The 24,835-nt window shown below is 53.0% G+C and overlaps 3 protein-coding genes across 8 annotated transcripts in view; 2 read left to right on the plus strand and 1 right to left on the minus strand.

Moving 5' to 3' along the window:
* Positions 1–4,661: 4,661 nt before the first annotated feature.
* Positions 4,662–15,813, minus strand: NOSIP (nitric oxide synthase interacting protein). Its single transcript, XM_069551230.1, has 9 exons — positions 15,620–15,813; positions 8,613–8,782; positions 7,920–8,025; positions 6,992–7,073; positions 6,408–6,570; positions 6,200–6,318; positions 5,838–6,025; positions 5,614–5,722; positions 4,662–5,449 (listed from the first exon to the last, which is right to left on the minus strand). The coding sequence occupies exons 2-9, from the start codon at positions 8,680–8,682 to the stop codon at positions 5,378–5,380; spliced, it is 909 nt and encodes a 302-aa protein (XP_069407331.1). The 5' UTR covers positions 8,683–8,782; positions 15,620–15,813; the 3' UTR covers positions 4,662–5,377.
* A 15-nt stretch (positions 15,814–15,828) lies between these two features.
* PRRG2 (proline rich and Gla domain 2) lies at positions 15,829–22,141 on the plus strand. Of its 5 annotated transcripts, none has more exons than XM_069551232.1 (8): positions 15,829–15,993; positions 16,561–16,623; positions 17,402–17,572; positions 18,211–18,386; positions 18,553–18,592; positions 20,095–20,230; positions 21,056–21,193; positions 21,557–22,141. In XM_069551232.1, exons 3-8 carry the CDS (start codon positions 17,488–17,490, stop codon positions 21,573–21,575), a joined length of 594 nt encoding a protein of 197 aa, XP_069407333.1. In that variant the 5' UTR covers positions 15,829–15,993; positions 16,561–16,623; positions 17,402–17,487; the 3' UTR covers positions 21,576–22,141. The 5 variants fall into 5 exon arrangements, with proteins under 5 accessions (XP_069407333.1, XP_069407337.1, XP_069407336.1 ...); XM_069551236.1 differs by having other exon boundaries at positions 17,476–17,572; XM_069551235.1 differs by having other exon boundaries at positions 15,843–15,993; positions 17,353–17,572.
* A 273-nt stretch (positions 22,142–22,414) lies between these two features.
* Positions 22,415–24,835, plus strand: part of PRR12 (proline rich 12) — a 29,608-nt gene continuing 27,187 nt past the window's right edge. For both annotated transcript variants that reach the window (XM_069551237.1, XM_069551238.1), the window contains exons 1-2: positions 22,415–22,954; positions 24,453–24,565. In XM_069551237.1, coding sequence (XP_069407338.1) covers positions 22,869–22,954; positions 24,453–24,565 — 199 coding nt within the window. In that variant the 5' untranslated portion in view covers positions 22,415–22,868. The remainder of the gene's footprint in view (positions 22,955–24,452; positions 24,566–24,835) is intronic.

Below are 24,835 nucleotides of genomic sequence, written 5' to 3' on the forward strand. Positions count from 1 at the left end.
TGCTGATGCTGGGAGGAATTGGGGGCAGGAGGAGAAGGGGACGACAGAGGATGAGATGGCTGGATGGCATCACCAACTCGATGCACATGAGTTTGAGTGAACTCTGGGAGTTAGTGATGGACAGGGAGGCTTGGTGTGCTGTGATTCATGGGGTCACAAAGAGTCGGACATGACTGAGTGACTGAACTGAACTGAACTTCGCATTAGGTGGCCCAAATATTGGAATTTCAGCTTCAGCATCAGTCCTTCCAATGAATAGTCAGGACTGATCTCCTTTAGGATGGACTGGTTGGATCTCCTTGCTGTCCAAGGGACTCTCAAGAGTCTTCCCCAACAGCACAGTTCAAAAGCATCAATTCTTCGGCACTCAGCTTTCTTTATAGTCCAACTCTCACCTCCATACATGACTACTGGAAAAACCATAGGTTTGACTAGATGGACCTTTGTTGGCAAAGTAATGTCTCTGCTTTTTAATATGATATTTTGGTTGGTCATAACTTTTCTTCCAAGGAACAAACGTCTTTTAATTTCATGGCTGCAGGCACCATCTGCAGTGATTTTGGAGCCCCAAAAAATAAAGTCTGACACTGTTTCCACTGTTTCCCCATCTATTTCCCATGAAGTGATGGAACCAGATGCCATGATCTTAGTTTTCTGAATGTTGAGCTTTAGGCCAGCTTTTCCACTCTCCTCTTTCACTTTCATCAAGAGGCTCTTTAGTTCTTCTTCACTTTCTGCCATAAGGACGATGTCATCTGCATATCTGAGGTTATTGATATTTCTCCCGGCAATCTTGATTCCAGCTTGTGCTTCTTCCAGCCCAGTGTTTCTCATGATGTACTCTGCATATAAATTAAATAAGCAGGGTGACAACATACAAGCTTGACGTACTCCCTTCCCTATTTGGAACTAGTCTGTTGTTCCATGTTCAGTTCTAAGTGTTGCTTCCTGACCTGCATACAGCTTTCTCAAGAGGCAGGCCAGGTGGTCTGGTATTCCTATCTCTTTCAGAATTTTCCACAGTTTATTGTGATCCACACAGTCAAAGGTTTTAGCATAGTCAATAAAGCAGAAGTAGATGCTTTTCTGGAACTCTCTTGCTTTTTCAATGATCCAGCAGATGTTGGCAATTTGATCTCTGGTTCCTCTGCCTTTTCCAAACCCAGCTTGAACATCTTCAAGTTCACAGTTCATGTACTAGTGAAGCCTGGCTTGGAGAATTTTGAAGATTACTTTACTAGCGTTGAGAGGTGAGTGCAATTGTGCGGTAGTTTGAGCATTCTTTGGCATTGCCTTTCTTTGGGATGGGAATGAAAACTGACCTTTTCTAGTCCTGTGGCCACTGCTGAGTTTTCCAGATTTGCTGGTATATAGAGTGCAGCACTTTCACAGCATCATCTTTTAAGATTTGAAATAGCTCAACTGGAATTCCATCACCTCCACAACTTCGTTCGTAGTGATGCTTCCTAGAGCCCACTTGACTTCACATTCCAGGATGTCTGGCATTAGGTGAGTTACCATACCATCGTGATTATCTGGGTTGTGAAGCTCTTTTTTGTACAGTTCTTCTGTGTATTCTTGCCACCTCTTGTTAATCTTTTCTGCTTCTGTTAGGTCATACTGTTTCTTTCCTTTATCAAGCCCATCTTTGCATGAAATGTTCCCTTGGCATCTCTAATTTTCTTGAAGAGTTCTCTAGTCTTTCCCACTGTATTTTCTTCTATTTCTTTGCATTGATCACTGAGGAAAGCTTTCTTATCTCTCCTTGCTATTCTTTGGAACCCTGCAATCAAATGGGTATATCTTTCCTTTTTTTCCTTTGCCTTTCACTTCTCTTTACAGCTATTTGTAAGGCCTCCTCAGATAACCATTTTGCCTTTTCACATTTCTTTTCCTTGGGTATGGTCTTGATCCCTGCCTCCTGTACAATGTCACAAACCTCCATCCATAGTTCTTCAGTCACTCTATCAGATCTAATCCCTTGAATCTATTTGTCATTTCCACTGTATAATTGTAAGGGATTTGATTCAGGTCATACCTGAATGGTCTAGTGGTTTTCCCTAGTTTCTTCAACTTAAGTCTGAATTTGGCAATAAGGAGTTCATTATCTGAGCCACAGTCAGCTCCCGGTCTTGTTTTTGCTGACTGTATTGAGCTTCTCTATTTTGGCTGCAAAGAATAGAATCAATCTGATATTGGTATTGATCATCTGGTGATGTCCATGTGTAGAGCATTCTCTTGTGTTGTTGGAAGAGGGTGTTTGCTGTGACCAGTGCGTTCTCTTGGCAAAACTCTATTAGCCTTTGCCCTGCTTCATTCTGTATTCCAAGGCCAAATTTTCCTGTTTGTCCAGGTATCTCTTGACTTCCTACTTTTGCATTCCAATTCCCTATAATGTAAAGGGCATCTCCTTTGGGTGTTAGTTTTAGAAAGTCTTGTAGGTCTTCATAGAACCGTTCAACTTCCCTCCTCCCTTCAGCCCCTGGTAACTACTACTTTACTTTCTGTCTCTATGGATTTGCCTATTCTGGACATTTTAGGTAACAGAGGCCACACAGTATGCATGACCTTTCGTCTGACTTTTTACTTTGTATAATGCTTTCAAGGCTTATCCACGTTGTAGTATGGATCAGAACCTCATTCCTTATGTCTGAGTAATATTTCATTGCATGGATTCAGCCCCTTTTGTTTACCCACTCGTCAGCTGATGGACATTCGGGTTGTTTCTACTTCGGGGCTATTAGAGGATTAGTGCTGCTAGAATCATTCATGTCGAAGTTTCTGCATGAACATTATGTTTTCTTTATTCTTGGGTCTATGTGTAAGACCAGTCCATTCTGAAAGAGATCAGCCCTGGGATTTCTTTGGAAGGAATGATGCTAAAGCTGAAACTCTAGTACTTTGGCCACCTGATGCGAAGAGTTGACTTACTGGAAAAGACTCTGATGCTGGGAGGGATTGGGGGCAGGAGGAGAAGGGGATGACCGAGGAGGAGATGGCTGGATGGCATCACCGACTCGATGGACATGAGTCTGAGTGAACTCCGGGAGTTGGTGATGGACAGGGAAGCCTGGCATGCTGCGATTCATGGGGTGGCAAAGAGTCGGACACGACTGAGCGACTGAACTGAACTGATGTGTAAGACTGGAATTGCTATGCTCATTTTTAGAGGGATATGAAAATCTACTCTTACGATATCCCCTTTTGCATTTTAACGTTTTGATTCAGATAAAGTCCACTTGTTTTGCTGTATAGGTCTATGAGTTTTGATAAATCAGTCATCCCACCACAATTAAGATACTGAATAGATCCATCATGCCGCCTCAAGTTCTTATTAGCCCTTCTTGCAGTCAATCCCTCCTGCTCCCCTAGACACCAACAGTTTGCTCCCTGTCTATATAGTTTTCCCTTTCTAGAAAAGTCTCCCCATTAAAAAATCTCAACCAGTAATTATAATTGTCATAAAATGCTGTCTGTGGGCTAGCTGATGCTGACGGTCAAGACGAGTACCACCCCCCCATGCCCATTTCTTGCTCTAAACTGTAGACCAGCATCTAGAGAACCTCTGCTGAGAAAAGCCAGAATTTGTCTCCACTTCCCGTTCCTCCCTTCAGCTTCTGCTGTGGTCTGACTCTTGCTTCCTCTCCTTGTTACATTTGAAATCTTAAAGAAAACCTCTTAGAGCCAAGACCTTGACTTGCACCCTACCCCTCCCAGGAAAGGGTATCTCAAAGGGCCTGTGAATTAAGGAGTGAGATTTGAGCTCCTTGTGGAAATCTGGGATTTCCAAGTTGCACCTTTAAGTCTTTATTTGGGGTGGTGAGTGGCCTGTACCACACATAAACAGGATTGGAGTCATTGGGTGGATGTGGTCCCAAGAGAAAAGACTCTGGGTGGTTAAAGGCTCTTAGGAAGGACAGGGATTGGGGGTGTTTAGGGAGGGCTGATCTCTTTTCATTCTGGGTATAAAGGGATGGGGTGAGAGCTTGCTACGGTGGAGAGGTGTGTGGGTGGCCATGTGTAAAGTCTGAGGGAGGAGGAAGCGTAAAATGATGGGGGAAAGGGCAGGACTGAACGAGGGGATCCAGAGGTGGCTGATCTCTGGGGGAACCTGGGTTCAGCTATCGCCTTGAGCAGTGTGACTTTGTACAAGCCTCCTCAGCCTCAGTGAGCTATTCTGCAAAATGGGTACAAGCATTCTTCCCTCAAGATTGTGGCCAGGACTCACACACACTGTAGACCGACAGGCCTAGAGGGCAAGGGCTCCTTGAGTGTCAGCAGCACCTGAGCTAGTTTCTGGAGACTGGGATCCCAAGGGCAGGGCATGAAGGTTCTAGAAATGTCTGAGGGAGGAAGTGCTGGGTTTTGCGGGCTCCCCAGAGTGCAAGCAAGGATGACCCACCTTCCTACTGATAACTTTTCCCTGCAGCACCCCAGATGCACCCACTGGTCCTACACCAGACATGAGCTTGCCCAGCATTCAAGGACACTTATGAATCTCGTCTGGGCTTTAGATGACAAGGCCGTTTTCCAAAATGAAAGGGCAGTGACTGTTCAATGAACGGAGCAGTATGTGTATGGAAATCTCTTTGGTGGAAAAAACTCCTGAGAGAAAGACCTGGCAGAGGAAGACCTGGAAGGACAGAACCCGGGGATCGCTCTGAGAGGCAGGACTTCCAGTCTTTATTTTTACACTCTTTGCCATATTTTGCAGCTTTAGCTCTGGTTCTCCACACTGCACAGGGTCTGTTTCTCTTACTCAACGGTTATTAAAAACAGCTTGAAAGGGCCCCCCTGCCCTCCCAGCCGAGTCCGAGCTCCAGGCAGGTCCACCAGACCGGGTTGCTCTGACCTCCTCCCACTCTTCACACCCACCTGCTGCCTCTGGGCTTTTGCACTTGCGGTTTCCTCTTCCTCTCCACCCTCTAGCCTTCAGGTGGCGGGGGAGGGGGTGTTCCTCACAGCCTTCTCTAGCCTGGATGCCTTTCTCGCACAGACACAGCACTTCATTACCTTTGGGTGTCTTATTACACTTTGCAATGGGAGACACGTGCCGCTGAAGCTCCCAGGCTTCAAATTTGGTTTAACTCAAAAGGAATGCGCGGGGATTTCCATTTAGCCCGTTAACGTGGCGCCCTCCGGTGGTTGCCGCTCACATTCCGACTTGCGGCCACTCAACCCATTTACATCTGTGCGTTTGCATTCCACTCAGACTTCACTCTTAACGTGAGACCACACCAAACATTCCTAGCCCACGCTTTCAAAGCACAGTCATTCCGGAGCGCACGCCATTCCCGGGCTCCTGGGCTCCGGTGCGGTGAATGAAGGCGCCACATGGCCAGTCGCGTCCAAGCCCCTTTTATTTGGTTTCCCGCGCTCAGGCCTGCATCACCGGCCGGGACTTCTCCGCCTGCAGCCTCACTCCGGAGCCCGCAAAGCCCGTGCCGCCCTGTAGGAGGAGAGGGTGCCATGAGAGTTCCCTAGCTGCGGAAGTGAGGCTGATCCCTGGCCCCTGGCTTGATGAGGGCGGGGCTAAGACAAAGGGGCGGGGCCTCTGGCAGGAGGGCGGGGTTACCGGAAGGCCAGGGGGCGGGGAGGAGGGGCGCCACTCACCCGCTGCAGCACGATGATGTCGCGGTCCGCGAGCTTCTCCCCAGTCACCGGGTCCACCATGTCCTTGCGAATCAGCTTCTCCACGCACTCCAGGGTGACCACCGCCCCACTGTGGTAAAGGTGAGGGTCGGGGGCTGAGGATCAGGGGCCCCGCCCCAGACAGTGGGCCACGGCCACACCCACCGCGTCCAGCATGTCCCTTGGCTGTCCCCTTGACGACTCACGAGGGCCGCAGCACGGCGCACGGCGTGGCGTTGCTCAGGCTGTCGCGGGTCACGGCGCACACGTAGCGCTCGCTGCGCGTGATGAGCCCCACGCGGTCCACGGAGCTGTCCAGCGGCGTGAAGCGCACCGGCGTCAAGTCGGACATGCGCAGCGGCTTCCCGGACATGGGGCAGGTCACGATGCGCGACTGGGGGTGGGGGTGGGAGAGGGAGGCAGGGTCAGCAGGTGGCGCTGGAGCCAGGTGGTGGGAGGATGGGGAGGGGGCCTTCAGGACCCTGGTTTGGGCAGGGGGTCGGAGAGGTGAACCTGGCCCTCTCTGGCAAAGAGGACGCACGGGTGCGTGCTGGGATACGGGTCTCACCGGCTTCTCCAGCTTTGTGGCCTTCGCCTCGGGAGTCAGCGACGGGATCCAGAAGCTGGGCAGCGCTTTGTCCTTGTCCTTGCCTGCGGGGCCCGCACTGGACCCGGGTTGGGCATCGTCTGCAGCGGGGAGGGGCTGGGATGCCGCACCCACAGAGGCACCTGTGGGACCCCCCCCACCTACCTGCAGACTCATCTCTCTCTCTCACCTGGGCCGTTCCCTGCCGAGGCGGCCTTGGGCGTGAAGGGGTTGAGGGGCCGGCTCACGATGGCCGCCTCCTTCTCCAGGAAGCCCCGCACGTGGTCCTGCGCCGCCGCCCGCTGCAGCTCCTTCTGCTCCTCTCGCCTGGCGCCCCGCTGCTTCTCGTAGGCCTGCAGGTGGCCAGGGAGCAGTGAGCCGGGTACTCTCCTGTGGGTTGTGGGTTTGGGGCACCCTAGGTGGGGGTGGGGTGGCTCTCTGAATTTAAAGGAGGGTAAACCGGGACACACGCAGGGGACACTCCGGGCAGAGGCTCTATTTGGTGCAGGCTGGTGGCCGCACAGTCATATGCTGTGTATCTCTGCTGCCTCGGCTGGTTCCTCCCATCAAGTGTAGGACACCCAAACCATTTCCCGTTTAGCTGGTTTGGGACTCGGTGGCTTCTCTGTCCCTTGGCAGCAGTGGTCAACAGCTTGGCTGGAGACAGACCACCAGAGCTCAAACCCTGCCTCTGTCACTGATGAGCTCTGTGGCCTCTAGAAAGTGCTGTGACATCTCCTGGCCTCAGTTTCTTCACCCATAAAACGGGCTCACCTTCATCTGCCGGGCAATTTCCTTCTTCTGGTGCAAAATGTACTCTAGGATTGCTTCCCGCTCATACAGGTAGCCATCTGGGCTGCAAAGAGAAGAGAGGATGAGAAAGCATGGCCAGCAGTTAACAGCCACCCGTCAAACATCAGCTCCCTGTCCTGGGGACCCCCTAAGCCTCTTACAGGCAGCAGCTCACTCAGGGATCTGCTTAGCTCTCAGAGGTGACTGCGCCGTTTTAACTCCTGGCTTTGTAATGTGCTCCAAAGCGTAGGGGAAAATCTTGTGCCATAAAGGGTTAGCTCAGGAGGCCAAGGTTGTCCACACCCTGCATATTCCAACCAAAGGACTGGCCTGTGCCTGGATCCTGGAAGGGTACTCCTAAGTCCTTGGAATGTCCCGCCTGGTAAGGGTTTGCCTGGGGGTATGGCTTATGTGGCATCAGCTGGATCTCTGCAGTCAAGTGAGGGAAGTGAAGTCGCTCAGTCGTCTCTGACTCTTTTCAACCCCATGGACTGTAGCAGGCTCCTCTGTCCATGGAATTTTCCAGGCAAAGGTACTAGAGTGGGTTGCCATTTCCTTCTCCAGGGGATCTTCCCAACCCAGGGATCAAACCTGGGTATCCCACATTGCAGGTAGACACTTTACCATGTGAGTCACCAGGGAAGCTTCTGCAATCAAGAGGCAGATAACAGGAAGCACTCCACGAACAGTTATTATGGGCTGGCAGTGTTCCAGGAGCCCTACCCTCTATTATGAACATATTCTCTTCCACACCCCACGAAGTACACTAGGATCGTGCCCAGGTATCAGAGGGGAACACCGAGGCTCCGGGAGGGTAGGTGGCTTACCTAGGGCACCCTGGCTGTATAGCCCCTCCAGTGGTTCCCTTGCCCTTTGCCCCCCGACCAGCCCACTCACATGCCCAGCTTACGTGACGACAGGGTCGTGGCAGGGCTGCAGCGAGAGGCAGCAGCAGTCGAAGTCCTTGACGGCATCCCGGCTCAGTCGAATGTTCTGGGTGCCGTAGCCTGAGGCCGCTGGGGACAGGAACACACAGAGGGATGGAGAGACAGGGGATGTGCCCTTGTGCAACCTCGGAGAGAAAGACACAGCGAGGACACAGCGGAGGTGGGGGGCGCTTGTGCAGTCAGGAGCTTGTGCCCAGGGTCTGTGTGTCAGGGGCGGGGCACACCCACAGCAGGTGTTCATCCCCAGAGGGTAAGTGACAGACAGACAGGCTCTGAGGCAGCCTGAGAGCCAGCTGGGGGAAGAGGCTCGTGGCTGACTCCCCTCAGGCCTTCTGGCTCTGGGAACAAGCTCAAGTGCCCACACCTCTCTGGGCCTCAGTTTCCCCGTCTGGAATATGGACTGACAGCACTGATTCCTTCCTCTGTGGGTGTTTAGGAGGCTTAGATGAATTCAAGCAGGAAGGCACTTAATGTACAAGGCAGGGAAAAGGTTGTTGGCTTGTGTGGGCTGTTACGTCTCTGGTTATGACCATCAGTCACGTGGGCTGTGTTAACAGGGTCAGGAGAAAGACACGCATACCAAGCTCAACTAGAGGGGCAACGTGAGTGACCTGGGCATTATGGGGTCCATTTGCCCCCCTCGCCAAACCCAGTACCTGTGTCCTTCTTTTTCTCATGGTAGGTGTAGACGGCCCCCGCTGTGCAGTTCTTGCCGTGCCGCGTCATCCCCGGGGGGAGGAAGAGGTAGCTGCAAGGTGGTGGTGACCGGAGGGAGCCCAAGAGAGGACTGGATCTTTATGGTTCCTGATCTGACCTGATGGGGAAGCTGGGAGTGGGGCAGGGGAAGACAGTTTTCCACTCATTAAATGGTTAAGAAAGGCCTCTACCCTCAAAAAAAAAAAAAAAAAAGGCACTCCATCCTGAAAAAGGCCTGAAGTTTGCTTCTGGAAGTGGTGTTGGAAGGGGCACAAGTTGTGAGTTATCCTGAGGTGGTGGAAGGAGCGTTACGTGACATCTGATGGAAAGTTCTGGCATCCGAGGCGATGGGTAGGGCAAGAACACGCATGGAAGACCAAAGCGCTGGGCAGATGCTCTGGGTTCTCGAGTGTGTGTGGATGCTACATGCGCATTTCAACTGAGCGTGTCTGGATTCGCTTAGGTGCAGTGTGCCTGTTGCTCAAATTGTTCCCTCACGTATCATTCACGTTGGAATAAATTCCGAGTTTTCAAAACAACTGTTAGAGGGAGAACTGACTGGTAAATCAACCAGAAAAACCCAGTTACCCTGATAGGAAAACGCGCCAAGGGTGAGAACATGCGAGTTACAGGAGCGGCCCAAGACGGACGGGTGGATGCCTCAAGCTCTCCTCACAGGAGAGCCACGATGGGACATCACTATGCTCCTCTCTCCAGGGCGGCGGGCAGCGCTGTGAGCGCGAGCCAAGACCAGGGTGAGGGCTGGCGAGAGGCGCCCCGCAAGGGATGCTGGGGGACTTCCACAAAGCGAGTGGAGGCGATTCTGCACAGAGACGACACCCACTAGGGCGCATGTACGAGGATGTTCACAGTGGTGTCGTTTATCCTGGGGGGTAGCTGAAGGCAACTGAATATCCCGCAGGAACGGGCAGTGACTGCCCACCAAGGAGACCACCCAGCAGTGAGGTGCAACTGACTGGGTGTGTACAGAGCATCATGGGTGGATCTTAAAACCATGACGCTGGGCGAAAAGAAAGAAAACAATCTACACGTGCCCCAAACAATACATTTTGAACACCTGCAAACAAAAGGGTCATGCATATAACAATGGCTGCCCACGGAAGGGAGGGGACTGACTAGGGGACGGATGCATGCACGTTCGGTCGCTTCAGTCCTGTCCCACTCTGAGACCCCATGGACTGCAGCCCACCAGGCTCCTCTGTCAATGGGATTCTCCAAGCCAGAATATAGGAGTGGGCTGCCATGCCCTCCTCCAGGGGATCTTCCCAACCCAGGGACTGAACCCACATCTCCTACGTCTCCCACATTGGTAGGCAGGGTCTCTACCGGCTAGTGGAAGACTAGGGGGATTACAAGAGTAAGCCCCTTTTAACAAGAGTAAATCAATCGAACAAGCTGAGGGTTGATGGGATCAATGGAATAAGACCTTCTGCCTGGCCTGGGCCCTCTCCTCGCTGGGACGGGTAATTCTCTTTCAGAGCCCTTTGGTAAGAGGTGCGCAGAACCATGGGCTGTACCTGACGTTAACTGGATGGCTGTGTGGACTAAATGAAGTCATACACAGAGTCTGGCATATGGAATGTTCAGGAAATTATTCTCCCCAGTTCTCTGGCTGCAAGGAGGATCCAGAAGGTAGGGATGGGGGCACCACCAGGGGCTCCCAAAATATAAAAAAGCAACTTCATCTTTATTTCCCTGGTTTGTGATGCTTTCAGAAACTTGCCTTTCTCTTTCAAAACATAAACCTCTTCTGGAACTTATGGGCCTTGCACGCCCCCTACTGGCGTCTCCCTCCCAGTAGGTACATTTACAGGGAATAGATGCACAGACCCGTAAGGACGCAGTTGATGTGTTTTGACAGATGCATACACCCTCCTAACTACACCCCAATTGCGATGTGGAACATTCCTGTCACTCCAGCCGCGGCCACTGTGCTGCGTGCAGAGGTTGACCTTGGTGAAACACCCCAACTTGACCCACGGCCCCTCCTCCGGCTTCCCCTCACCCCCCAGCTTTGGAGTAGGTGGCCGGCACCTGCCGCCTCCCCGGCTCACCTGCCAGCCCCCTCCTCTGCCCTGGCCCCCTGGCTTCCGCCCCCGTCCCCCCACCCATCACCACTCATGAAGGTCGAGTTCACCTCCGCAGGGACAAATTCCCCACTCTATTCTTAGTTGTCAACTGCCTTGACCCTCCGTGGTATTTGGCACTGGGCTGCTTGTCTTGTGGCCAAGCTCTTTGGCTTTGTAGACTGGGACATTTTCTCTCTGAGAAGAGAGGAACCGCTAGAGAGGGATCATTACTTCTCTGGGCTGTCACGGGAATAAGCACAAGGGACACTGCTTGACCCCTGACCCCCAGGCCAACTCCCCGTGGCCTCATCTCATCAATCGTCTAACTTCAGCCACCCTCTGAGGTCTGTTTCATCGGCATCTCCACTTTGGAGAGAGGCAAACGGAGGGACAGAAGTGAAGCCACTTGCTTAGGCCAGTGGTTCTCAAAGTAAGGTCTGTGGAGACGCCAGGGGTCCCTAAGATACTTTCAGGGGGCCCACAGAATGATTTCCATGACACCAATATGTGTTTGCTTCTGTTCCTCTCGTTCCCTAATGAGTGTCTGCTGGAGTTTTCCAGAGGCTGGGCAACTTGTGCTTGTACAACCCTGGCTTTAAAAGATGTCTGGTACAGAGTGAAAGAAGCCAGGTACAAAAGGCCCTATTGTTGATTCCGTTTATATGAAAGGTTCAGAATGGGCAGATCCATAGAAACGGAAAGGAGACTGGTGGCTGCCACCCGCTGGGAGAAGAGAGGACGGGAGTGGGGAGTGGCTGCTAAGGGGGATGGGGTTTCTTTCTGCAGTGATGAAAATGTCCTGAAATCAGAAAGTGGAGATGGTTACCAAAATAGTGATTCTATGAAAAACCAGAGTTGTATACTTTAAGTAGATGAATTTTTTGTTATATGAGTATTTCAATAAAGACCCTTTCATGTCTGTTTTCATCTTATAAGGCAAATCTTTTTTCCTTTGGCTGCACTTGTGGCTTGCAGGATCTTAGTTTCCAGACCAGGGATCGAACCCGGGCCTTCAGCAGTGGAAGTGCGGAATCCTAACCAGTGGACCACCAGGGAACTCCCCTGATGGGGCAAACTGTGATGGATCGAACTTCCACAAACAAAAGCTCTTTGGAGTCCTTGCTGATTTTTAAGATCCTGAGACCAAGAAGTTTGAGAACCGCTGACTGGGGTGGGCAGGTTTATGGTCTCCTCAGTTAGGACAGGCTCAGAAAACAGAACTACCACCACCTGCTGTCACTAGCACTTCAGAGAGGACACGGCCAAGGAAGAGCAGCTCTTACCTATCAACCTTCCCCTCTTACAGAGGAGAAACCAGGCCCATGGAGCCCCCCTGGCAACAGAGCTGGACTTGAACCCGGGCACTGGGGCTCCAGAGCCGCCCCCCTCAGTCACGTGACAGCTGGCAGTCCTCCCGGGGAGGTCACAATCCAAGAATAAAGGCTAATCCGCTCCCATTCTCCTATGAAATCTTCAAAATCCACAGTCTAGTCCACTCTTTTAGTATGTCTCGACTCAGAGAACAATTTTCACTGGAGGAACTTGTCCTACATTTAGATTTCATAAAATTTACAGGAGCAAATGTACAATCACACGTCCTGGTTGCACCAGACATTCTTAAAAGTTTCCCAGGGACTGAATCCAGTATTGGTGCTTGAATGTAAATTAATTAAAATGAAGTGATTAAAAAAAAAATACAGTCCCTTGGGGCCCTGAGACAAGTATCAAAGCGTGCCACAGCCTCTGGGGACTCGTGGCTACTGTGTTTAAAAAACATGATCACAATACTATGTATGCATTAATAATTCCTTAACATCATCTACTATCCAGCTGGTATTCAAATCTCCCTTATTATCTCCCCAGGTCTTTTTCTGCAGTCGATTTGTTTGAGTCCTCAATCTCCTGAGGTCAGAGATCCCTCTTAGAACTAAAGGATGAGAAAAATAAAGAACTAAAGGATGGTACAAGTCCCCTCCCGAGAAGAGCATGGGGTCACATGGATGCTGCTGGCTGTCCCAGGGGGTGCAGGCCTGTGTTAAGGGAACCCAAAGGGCCAATTACATTCAAGGAACTCACAGACAGATATAGGAAGTATCGGAAGCAGGAAGGAGGGAGGCTCCCTAAAAGCAAAAAGGGAACATCTGAGATTTCTCTATTAATAGTGACTGGTATTCATCTAAGAGGTCTGGTAAACCCAGCCCTGTTATAAGCCTTTTATACATGTTAACTCCACTGAATCGAAGGGCTTCCCTGATAGCTCAGTTGGTTAAGAATCTGCCTGCAATGCAGGAGACGCTGGTTCAATTCCTGGGTTGGGAAGATCCCCTGGAGAAGGGATAGGCTACCCACTCCAGTATTCTTGGGCTTCCCTGGTGGCTCAGACGTTAAAGAATCCACCTGCAATGTGGGAGACCTGGGTTCGATCCCTGGGTTGGGAGGATCCCTTGGAGAAGGGAATGGCTACCTATTCCAGTATTCTGGCCTAGAGAATACAGTCCATGGGGTTGGAAAGAGTCCACCAAGCGACTTTCACTTTCGCTTAGGGAGAAGGTGCCCACTGCAGCCGGGGGTTGACCCAGGCATCTGCGTCTGTGGCCGAGGCCATGGCTGGTGCCGCCTGGCTGCAGGTGGCCCTAGGCTCTGTGCTGACTCTCAGTGTGGAATGGGGCAGCTCCTACAGGCATGGCCTGGCTCCACTCCTGGACATCCTTGTGGGCCTGGTCCTCCCCCTACCCGACCCTGGAAATCCCATCCGCTTCCTCCTCCCAGGCCCCATCAGGAAGCCTGAGGTAGGTATTCCTGATGCTCTGACAATGCCCTGATTTACCTCCATTACAGCCATCTCAGAATTTCTCCCTCCAGACTAGGAGTCCCCTAGAGGTGGGGCCTGGGCTGGACTCTAGGCTGGGTCTCAGCACTGCCTGGCACCTGGGGGTGGGGGCTGGGCACAGAGATGGCATGACAGTATCAGTTAATGACTTCCAACAATAGGGCCCAGGTAGGTGCGTAATCAATGAAACGAACCACCCATCCAGTCAATACATCACAAAAGCACTATAATAACAGAAATGACTGGACTTCCCAGGTGGTCCAGTGACAAGACTTTGTGCTCGCAATGCTGAGGACCCGGGTTTGATCCCACATGCCACCACGAAAATCGAAGATCTCATATGCCACAACTAAAACCCACCACAGCCAAATAAACAAACAAATATTTAAAAAGAAAAAAAAAAACAAAACAGGATGTGTGGAGGGGGAGCCTGTTAGAAATTAAGACAAATTTAAAAGACAAAACAATTATTTGAATTGATTCTGATTCAAACTGACATTTTTATTAGGGTTGCTTTTGTAAGTATTATGATAATAGTATGATAATGATATAATATGATAATATGATTATGATAATAGTATTATGGCCATGGAAGAAAATGTTCCCACTTTTTTGTGTGCCTGTATGCTTTTTTAAATTAAAAAAAAAAATTGCTGAAACATTTTAAAAAAGTTGAAGTATAAGTGTTGTGAAAATGTTTCTGCTTTTTACACACGTATCCTAAAGTATTTAGGGGTGACATGTCACGATAGACAGGCTTTGCCTTATATATTAAAAAAAATACCCAGCCAGTATGGCAAAAGTATTAATAAACAGAAACTCTGGCCATAGGGATTTTTATATTATGATCCCACTTTTATGTAAGTTGTGTTAGGTAGGAAATTAGACATGAGCAACAAGGGGAAGCCTGGCTGAAAGGGATGCAAACCGTCTCTAAACTCCGAGACACAGCCAGGAGAGCTCACAAATATGCTACAAATACAACCACAGAGACTTTTCAACTCCTGCACATGTATCCTATTCACACAGTGGATATAACATGACCGCAGGGGCCTCTCCAAGTAACCTTACCTGCGGTTAGGCAGTTAGGAGCCTATTAAGACATAACCAACACAGCCTGAAGCTATACAACTTATAATTATCATTTGGCCTTGAGCGTATGCCCATTTTTATTCCCTTTCATTGACTGATGGTCGGTACAAGCCCTACTTTGAACGGGGCAAAGCCAAAAGGAGGAGACTGAAGTGTAAAAAGGGAAGCCAAGAGGGCTTGACAGGAAGGATGAGGAGGACTCCTACGGAGTGCTGGATTAATAAAAGATTATCTGCTTGAGCTGAATGGAGCTGTAACTTGTCTGTTGTTCTACGCCTTTTCGTCCGTTGCTCCAAATTTTTGTTGCCACGCGACAAGAACGGAGGAAGAGAAAGAAACTAACCTGACAGGTGGGACATTTTCATAATAAAATATTAAAGTAAAACTGCTTTAAGGATCCATTAAGGCCTCAGTTCACAACGCATCAGCAGTACCATCAAGGTGAGAACCTATGACTGCCTAACCCCAAAGCTCCACAGAGGAAAACGTTAACCTACAGCAACTCCAAGAGGGAAGGGCCTGTCAAAAAGGTGCAAGGAGGCAGCGGCGGCGACTGCACAACCCTTCCCCGCTCTCCCCATCACGGTCTGAGAAACTGAGGCCACGAAAGTGGTGGTGGTGGCGGGGGGGGGGGGGGGGTGGTTGCTTCTCATTCAATATCACTCCTTAGACATCCAGGAGTCCCAGTCTCTTCCGTGCCCTGGGATCCGCAGCCCATTCGTCTGCACGGGAATTAATACTCTCGGGAGAACTGCCGAATGAAGGTTTGGCTACCTAAAGGGATTTAAAGAACCTCCAATTCGGCTTCAAACTTGAGGCACCTAGAGCGCTCTATTAATAACTGCCAGGAAGTCAGGATTTCAAAATATTGTCCCAGTCTCCCTCAGGACCACAAGACTCTTGCCCACGGGAAGGCAATCGCACGAACAGTATTCTTCTACCGCCTGGAACTCACCTCACAGACGACCCCTCTTTCCTCGGTGGCTACTTCAACAGTACCCCTACACCGGAAAGGAGCGCTGTTTTCCCGCTCCGCTCCGACGCTTCCGCCCGGCGAAGAAACCGGAAGTAGTTCTGCCCCTAGAGGCGGAGATAGCTCTTCTGGCTTAGTAAATTCTCCCTTCCTTTTTTTCCCTCCCTCCGGAAACCTGAGTGGCAACTCGAGGGTTCCGGCCGGTGAAACTGGCGTGAATAGGGGGCGTGCTTAGTAAACACTAGGCGTTTCCCTGGGCGGGCAATTTCCTGCTTGTTCCTAGGCTTTGCGTCTCTTCAAGCCTGTGTTTAAGGACTAACCACTTTGCCCAGAAATTGAAAAGCTCGCTTACCAAAGTATGTATCATCCACTTTTCTGCCGCAAAAGAAGAAACAATAGAGAAGGGACGGCTCCTCTGCCCCCGCTTTGTAAATGGAGCAGTTGAGAAATCGGAAGTCAAAGCCCTTCAAATTGTCTCAGGAAGCAGGAATTTACTGCGGCATACCTACCTATCTCTAGGGACTAAGGCATACGTTTCCCTCCAGTTTCTAGATAACTAGATATCTAGATGTTCATTTCCCTAGCGCAGCCTGGCGAGCTCTCTGGGGGTGGGGAAGGAGGAAAGTATAGGAGGGGAGGGGAGGAGGCGCCTATCCAACACCCTAAGTGTCCCCATGGTGTCAGGAGACCCAGGCTCTCTATGGGGCTCTGGACGTTATACCCTTAATTATAAGGTCCCTTTCTCTATTTATGAATTTTTTCATAAGGTCCCTTTAAATACTCTGTCCCTTACCTGAGTCCCGCCCAGGGCAGGTAATAAAAAACCCCGCCCCTCTTGCCTGGAACCAGGATTGTGCCGGCTTTAATGAACAAAGTACCCTCTCGTTCCTCTCCCCTCCCCTCTCCCCTGCCCCTCTTCACAGCTGGCCGCAGTTAGCCGAGGAGGCCCCGATTAAGGAGAGGACAGTGCTCACAAGTCTAGGCAGGTAAGTGGATGTCCCTGGAGGCAGAGTTTGGCTTGGGCACCTTGGCGACCTGGCTGTTGGAGCCCCCAAATCCAGGAGTCCAGGATCATTGCCCCCTCCCTCAGCTGCTGGATCCCAGGATATGCCCCTCTGGTTTTACTTCTTATATACTCTTTGATTCTGTGGGTGGAAAGGTTTCCCTGGTACTCAGGCGGTAAAGTATCTACCTACAGTGCAGGAGACCTGGATTCAATCTCTGGGTCAGGAAGATCGCCTGTAGATGGGAATGGCAACCCACTCCAGTGTTCTTGCTTGGGAAATCCCATGGACAGAGGAGCCTGATGGGCTACAGTCCATGAGGTCGCAAAAATGTCAGACACGACTGAGCGACAAACGCTGTAGGTGGATGTGGCAATGGGCACAGAGAGATGGGTATACATGGAGATTATCAGGAAGAAAGGGATCCAATCAATGGACGTGCTTACGAGCGCCTGCTGTGTGCCCAAACCCATGCTGGGTGCTGCATGAACAGCTGGGAAAAAGATAAGCTCCTGGCTCTGGTCTCTGGAGGGACACTGCATTTGCTGAAATCCTGCCTCTGAATCTTGCAAACTGTGTGAACTTGGGCAAGTTCTTTTTCTTCTCTGTGCCTCAGTCTCCTCCTGTATCAAACGGAGATAATAATAGCACTGTGATGAAAATGAAACTGAGTTGATAGAGGTAAATGACCTTGAACAGTCTCTGATCCAGATTACAGGCCACGTAAGTGTCTGCTCTTATTATAATTCATGGACCACAGTGTCTGATCAGGGAGACCTGGCCTCATTCTTCAGTGGCTGAGGCACTTCTCATCTAACCACACCTGGTTCCTAGTGTCCACAAAATATGAGGGGCCGCCCCTCTGTGCTGCTGCTATACCTGGGATTGGCCACGTGCCTGGACACTTCACCCAGTGGGAAGCAAGGCCGAGGTGAGTGTTGGGGGGAAGAGCCAGCGTCCAGGCACCAACACCCACCTTCCTCTGGCCCAAGAGAAACCCTGGCTCCAGTCGCCTCCTCCCCAGGACCCCATAGTCTCCGTCTCCTTAAGTTCAGGCTCCTTCATGTCCCCAAGGACTTCCCTGTAGTACAAACAGGAATGAATCTGTGTGCAATTCAGGAGACCAGGGTTCGGTCCCTGGGTCAGGAAGATCTTCTGAAGAAGGGAATGGCAATCTACTCTAGTATTCTTGCCTGGAGAATCCCATGGACAGAGATGCCCGGTGGGCTACAGTCCGTGGGGTCGCAAAGAGACATAACTGAGCGACTCACACACACACACACACACAAACATACATCCTCAGTCTTAGGATCCCTCCGTTTTCTGTCCCTTATGTCTTTTGGGTTGCCCTGGAGGCTCAGACGGTAAAGAATCTGCCTCCAATGCAGGAGACCAGGGTTTGATCCCTGGGTCCGGAAGATCCCCTGGAGAAGGGAATGGCTACCCACTCCAGCATCTTTGCCTGGAGAATCTCATGGACAGAGGAACCAGGGCAGGCTACAGTTCGTGGGGTGGCAAAGAATCAGACACAACTGAGTGACTAATGCCTTGTGTGTCTTTTGGGCCTAGAGGTCTTCCTGGACTCCCCAGAGGCACAGAGCTTCCTGGGCAGCCATAAGCGTGTTCCAAGAGCCAATTACTGGGACCTGGAGTTGTTCACGCCAGGGAACTTGGAACGGGAGTGTCAAGAGGAGATATGTTCCTGGGAAGAGGCGCGAGAGTACTTTGAGGACAATATTCTGACGGTGAGGACCTAGGGTCCCCGGAGGAGTCCCCTCTAGGACCTGGGGGTCGGGTCCTGCCCCTCAACTCCCTCTGCCCTCCTGCCTCAGAGATCAGGGTGGGCTGGTCTGGGGGTGTGGAATCTTCCAGTTGATGCTTTTCAGACTTCCCTCTTCCTGCCCATTCAAGGATCGCTTTTGGGAGAGCTACATCTACAATGGCAAAGGAGGTGAGTTGGGAGAGCTCTGTCATCCTGTACAACTAGGGGAAGGCTTTAGCCAGGAGGCTGAACCACCATCCCCCACCCAAAACTGGCTCCCTCCAGATTCCAGGCTCCCTGAGTTCCTGGAGGGAGTTGTCAAAGAAAGCCCTTCCTCTGAGACTAGAGCCCTTGCCTCAGAATCCCACTATACCTCACTGGGGGGAGGTCCCCTGTCCCCAGGAAGGGGGACAGTTGGAAGGAGAGGTTACAGCCCTGAGGCCTCAGACTCAGAAGCCCTGGCCCACCTGAGCCCATCTTTGGAGTCCAGAGCCTCAGCAGCTTGGTTGCTAAGGGGGTTGCTCCCTAGCAACGGGGCTGGGGTAGGCCAGTTGGTGGAAGCCTGTGTGTCTTCACCTGCCGGATCAGCCCAGGCCCAACCCCAACCCCTCGTCTGAGTTCTGAGGCCCCCGTGGTGGCTGCAGCCTTGTTGCTAAGTGGGGGGGGGGGGTGCTCCTTAGCAACCAAGCCTGGCCAGGCCGGACCAAAGAAGCCAGCAGCACTCACTACCTGGTTGGTTCCCCCTCCCCCACAACTCCATCCTGGCTTTGCCCTGGTTGCTAAGGAGGCCTTCTCCCTAGCAACCACACCTAGCCAGGCTCAGGACCCAAGGCCTCCTGCCCACAGGAGGACCCCCCTCCAGGTACCAGGCGTCTCACCCCCCTAGTGGCTTGGTTGCTAGGAGTGTATCCTTAGCAACAGGCCCTAAGTCTGGGCTAGAATCCTCACATTGGTTGCTAGGGGAGGTAACTGGTTTGCTACAGGCCTATCAAGGCCTGGTGGCTTCTTGAATTTGCCTGAAGCATGTCCGAATCAGGAAGCGCCACCTTCTGAGTGCAGCTTTTTGCGAAGAGGGCTAAAAGCCTGGGGTTTACTGTTTGAGGAAAGTTCCCCCCAACCCAGTCCTAAAGGAAGCTTCCTCAGCAGCAAGACGTAGCAAGGCCTCAGGAAGCCAGGGTCCTCCCTGTGCCCCACCCACCTTTTCCTCAGATATGAAACCTTGATTGCTAAAGGCACTTCACCTTAGCCAAGGGTCCACATGAGTCCTAAACCCCATCACTCTGTGACTGAGGGGGGATGTCCGCCTTGACAGATGAGTTTTTCTGACCTGTCTGGTGAGGCCCCGCCCCTCTGTGGGCTGGTTGGTAAAAGGGACTGCATTCCAGAGGGGACAGGGTTGCCAGATAAAATACAGGATTGCTCCCCGCCCTACACCCCCAGTTAAATTTGAATCTCAAATACACAGGGATAATTTTTTTTTTAGTATATCTCATATATTCCATGAGACATACTTATACAAAAAAGTTACTCATTGTTTATCTAAAATTCACATTTAACTGGGTCTCCTCATTATTATTTGCTAAAATCTGGCAGTACTCAGCATGGGGGCTCAGAAAATTGTCTATCTGAACTCCCTACCTTAACTAAGTATGTCAACTGCAAACAACCCCCACTCCTCCACCCCCCCACAGGACGTGGACGAGTGGATGTCGCAAGCCTGGCTGTGGGGCTGACAGTAGGCATTGTGCTCATCATCCTGGCCGGCCTAGGAGCCTTCTGGTATCTACATGGCCGTCGGGGCCGCAGGCAGCATTCCTGTCCTCAAGAGTAAGAGAGCTTTGGGGGCTTTAAAACTTTAGAGCAGGGTGAGCAGGGGAGGGAGGGTCATCCTAAGGAGACGGACCAGATCGGGGGCAGGTGGGTACTGCCAAAAGATCTGAGGAGATCGTCCTATGTAGAGTCTGTGAGATTCTGTGTCTGGTTGCGGCATCCGATTATATCCACAGTGCTTGGCACCAAATAGGAAGTCCATCAATATTTGCTGCCTGGCTGTCTTTGCAGTACCCGGTTTACCAGTGACCTTCATCCTGTGGATGTTATATCTGATGAGGCTTCAACCTGTGGTCTGTGGGTATCTGTGGGACGTCAGTTTCTGGGGTGACAGGATGAGGCTGTCTTTGTGTGTGTGTCCGTGTGAGTTGTCTAGGTGTGTCTTTCTCAGTGGCAGAGTGTCAGAGAGTGCTCGAGCATCCCTCTCGAAGTGGAGTGGATTTGGAGGTTTCCAGGAAGAGTTTGTTGGAAGAGTGGATCTGGGAAATTTGCGCCTGAGTGTTTCTCTGTTGTGTCTGTTTCTTGTGTGTGTCTGCCTGCTTCTCTGCAGGGCTGTTTCTCCATGACTCTGCCTGTATTGGGGCACATGTGTCTGTGAATAAGCCTGTCTCAGCAACTGTTGATTTCTGTGCCTGCCTGTCATTGCATGGTGCTTTTCTGTGTGCAGAGTTCGGTTGAAGGTGACCCTCTTTTTCCCTGGTCTATCTCCCTTACTCTGTCCCCCTACCACCCTCAGAGATTTGGTCTCCCTAAGTCTGACCTTTTCCCAAGGCTTTCTCTCCTGTAGGTTTCCCCTGCTAACAGTGCACCTTCTGTCCCCAGTGTCGAACTCATTAGGCCCCTTAGCGATCTGAGCCCGCAGACGCCCCAGCCTCCACCCTCACCTCCAGGCCTCCCGACCTACGAGCAGGCGCTGGCTGCCTCAGGGGTGCACGACGCACCTCCGCCCCCCTACACAAGGTATGGGGCTGGGCTTCGGCCTGGGGGCGGGGCGCAGAGGGAGGGCACGGCCCGGGGAGGGGCGTGGGCTTAGGGGCGGGACTTAGAATTTTGAGCTTATTATCCAGGGAGAGGCTTGGAGAACGGAGGCGTGGTCCAGCCGTGTGTGTGTGTGTGTGTGTGTGTGTGTGTGTGTGTGTGTGTGGAATATTATAGGAGGGTGGGTCTTGTGTGTGTGTGTATGTCTGGTGTATTATAGGAGGGTGGGTCTTGAACCCAGAGGGTCCGGGATTGGCTGAGACGCCCAGGGCGGGTCGGAGTGGTCTTGGTTGATGGGGCAAAAACAGCCGGGCCTTTGACTCCGCTGTTATCCTCCCCCTGCAGTCTCAGGAGACACAGCTGAAGAGCGGCTTCGGAGCGGAGCAGGGGTTCTCTGAACCGTGCCCCAGATTCGCACCGGATTCCGGAAACCCCCAGGCTTCTTAAACTCCGGAGCTGAGCTCGGAGGGGTGATGGGAGTAGGGGTCGTCCGGCCCGAGGCCTACCCTAGCACACGTGTTTCCGCTGCGTACGGATACACGCAAGTTCCCAGGCAACGTGTTCCCGCGTCCCGGCCCCTCGCAGGCCTCCACGGTCGTCTGACCTGGGGGTATCCGCCAGCCCCGCCCCCGGGGTAGGAGTGCGTGAAAACTCGGACCCAGGAGCGCAGTCTGAGTGCGCAGACTCGCATGTGAGAGGGTGTGACACGGCCATCGCCCTCAGTGTCACGGACCACGGACACGCAGAGTCTCGTTCGTGCACACGCTTGTTTCCCTGCGCTCCCCCTGCGCGCACAGGGGCACTTTGCAATCCAGGAAAAGATGGGGGGGGGGTGCGTATTGCAAGCGGGCTCGGTTGGGGGCAGGATCGCGCTGCACCTGGGGGACTGGAGTTGAGCTCTTTCCCCAAATAAAAACATCTTGGAAAACAGATGCAAGAGTGAAATAATGCAAAAATTAAAAAGAAAATCAAATAAACTGAACTGCGTTCCCAGGCGCGTCTGCGCACGGCGGAGCTGGCTTTCTGTACAAACGCTGCACCCTACACCCCCAGGCCCTGCTAGCGCCCTGTGTCTGCCTCTCTCTCTCTCTCTCTTTTTTTTTTTTTTTGCATTTGCACGGGATTGTGGGAGGAAGCGGAGCGCAGCCAGACACCCCGCCGCCCGCCCCCCCTTCCCCTCCCCCCTCCCCCAGCCGCCTTGTGCAAAGATGGCTGCACCGTGAGCGCAGAGGAGGAGGAGGCGGCGGCGGCGGCGGCGAGAGCGAGCACCCAGAGCCCGCACCCACCCCGGGGCCGCCCGGGACGCCCCCTCCTGAGCGCGCGCCCCCCCTTCTCTCTTGCAAGGGCCGGGGCAAAGGCGGAGACAGCGGGGTCCCTCCTCCCCCCTCTTTCCCTCCAGGGGGAACCCCCCTTCCCCCCTCCTTGGCTCGGCGGCTGCACCCCCTCCCTTGCCCGCCCCTCCGCCCCTGTCCCCTCCCTCCCCCGCCCGGGGCCTTCCCGGGCCTTCGGCGGCTGCAAAGAAAAAGAGAGAGAGAGAGAGAGAGAGAGAAGGGGAAAAAAAAGCAACAGCGGAGGGAGAGGCGGCGGAGGAGAGCGCGCGCGCGCCCCCTCCCTCCCCCCTCCCTCCCCCTCCCCCAATTTCCACCGCGGCCAATTCATGGACAGGAACTACCCCAGCGCCGGCTTCGGGGACCCGCTCGGCGCCGGGGCGGGATGGAGTTACGAGAGGTCAGCGAAAGCTAGGTAAGGAGCCGGGGGTGGCCTGGAGGAAGGGGCCAAGGGGTGGGGGCCCAGCCCGGCCGGGCCCGCCCGGCTACGCGTGCATCGCAAACTCCCCTCCGGCTTGCAAGGGAGCGGCCTTCCTCGGTTTGCAACAACGCCGCCGCCCCAGTTTGCAAATTGCAAACTCCGCCAAAGCCAGCTCCGGCATGCAAAGAGAAAGATGCAGCGGGGAAATGGGGGTGCAAAACAATTTCAGACCGAGAGGCCTTGGGAAGGTGGGAGGGACTGGCGAAGCAAGGCCTGGATTTCCCCCCATCCTTGGATTCCCGGCTTGCTGACCCCTCCCCCTCGCGCCCCAGGCTCTACTCTTGCAAAGGTGGGAAGGAAAAGAGAATCAGAACGCAGACCTGGGGGGCGCGCCCCCCCAAGATCCTATTGTTCCGGGACTGCGCGAGGCCGCGCTACGCTGGGGCCCCCCCAGAAATTCCGCGAGCTGAGTGGGCACGGGGCCCCGCCCCCTTCCTAAGCTGGGGTTCTGTGTATGTAAGGGGGGGGGGTCCTGGCATCAGAGACACGCCCCCTTGAGCTCCCCCACCCGCAGAGAGAATCCTAGTTGATGGCGAGGAGTGGAGTGTTTGACCTCTTGAGTCGGGGCCATGGATGGGGGCCGCTGCATAGGAAGACGAGGCTGTTTCTCCAGTGTGTGGTTGTGTGTGTGAGCGTGGGCCTAAGCGTACATAGCTGGCAGCCAGTTCACCTGCGAATCTGCCCCTTTTCTGCTGTTCGTGTCACGCCCTCACTCTTTACCTGCCCCCTGCCCCCCTCCCCCCACACACCTGGGTTTCCCAGCCTGGCAGGGCAGGACCCCACGTGAGTTAGTATTTTCCATGTGGGACTCCTCACTCTATCTTTCCCCACGAGTGAGTTGAATACTGGTTTGCACACATACCTGGCCTTGCACGGGCCCATGCATCTGAACCTCAACCCGGGGGATGGACGACGTTCATGTTCACACTTGTACCTGGTACTTTCCCGGAGTCCTATCCTCTCCCCACCTCCCCCATCCCTGCTGTTGGGGAACAATCTGCTGCTGCCCCTGGCTCGGTTTGCACCATTCGTGAGGTTCAGGGCCTCTGTTCCCACGTGTCTGAAGAAGAGGGGGCGTCCCTCGGGGGTTGGCCTCAGGGCTTTGTGTCACCTACGGGGTGGGGGCCCTGGGAGCAAACTCCCTGTTTTCAACTTAAGACACTTTTCCCTGACTCTTCAGCCTGTCTCCTTCCTGTGCATGTCTGTGAGGCTCTCTGGGATCTATTTACTGGGGCTCGAGTGGGGACCATCTTTGAAGTTGGGGACCCCGATTCCCTTGTCTTTCCTTTATGGCCCAAGGTTCCCGAGGATAACCCCCAGTCAGCTGGAAGATTCTCCCGAACTCCCTGGGGGATTTGCTGAGTTCCTCAGTCCGAGGGCAGCTTCGGAGGAAACCCTAACACCTCCCTCCCCCCCCCCCCCTACCCCCCAGCTTGGTCTATGGCAGCTCCAGGACCTCACACCCCGAGACGGACATCTTACACCGCCAGGCCTACGCGGCCCCCCACCCACTGCAAAGCTATGCCACCAACCACCACCCGGCAGGTACGGCCCTTGTCCCGCCCCGCCTGGCCCGCCCTCCGAAGCGGCTGATTGGCTGCTGAAAGTTCCACCCTTCCTAATTGGCTGTGCCCTCCGTCCTGGCTCGCCCCTTGCCTCTTCTTCCCTGATTGGTTGTTCTGAGGCTGGTCAATTTCTTGCCGGATTCGTCCGCCCCCGTTTCTGGTCCCGCCTCTTTCGCTCCAATTGGTCCGGTCCTCTCAGCCCCCAAATCCCACCTTCTCTTCCAGGCTTTTCCGCCTCTCCAGCCCACCC

The sequence above is a fragment of the Ovis canadensis genome, chromosome 14 (assembly GCF_042477335.2).
Source record: "Ovis canadensis isolate MfBH-ARS-UI-01 breed Bighorn chromosome 14, ARS-UI_OviCan_v2, whole genome shotgun sequence".
In the NCBI taxonomy this organism is placed as follows: domain Eukaryota; kingdom Metazoa; phylum Chordata; class Mammalia; order Artiodactyla; family Bovidae; genus Ovis; species Ovis canadensis.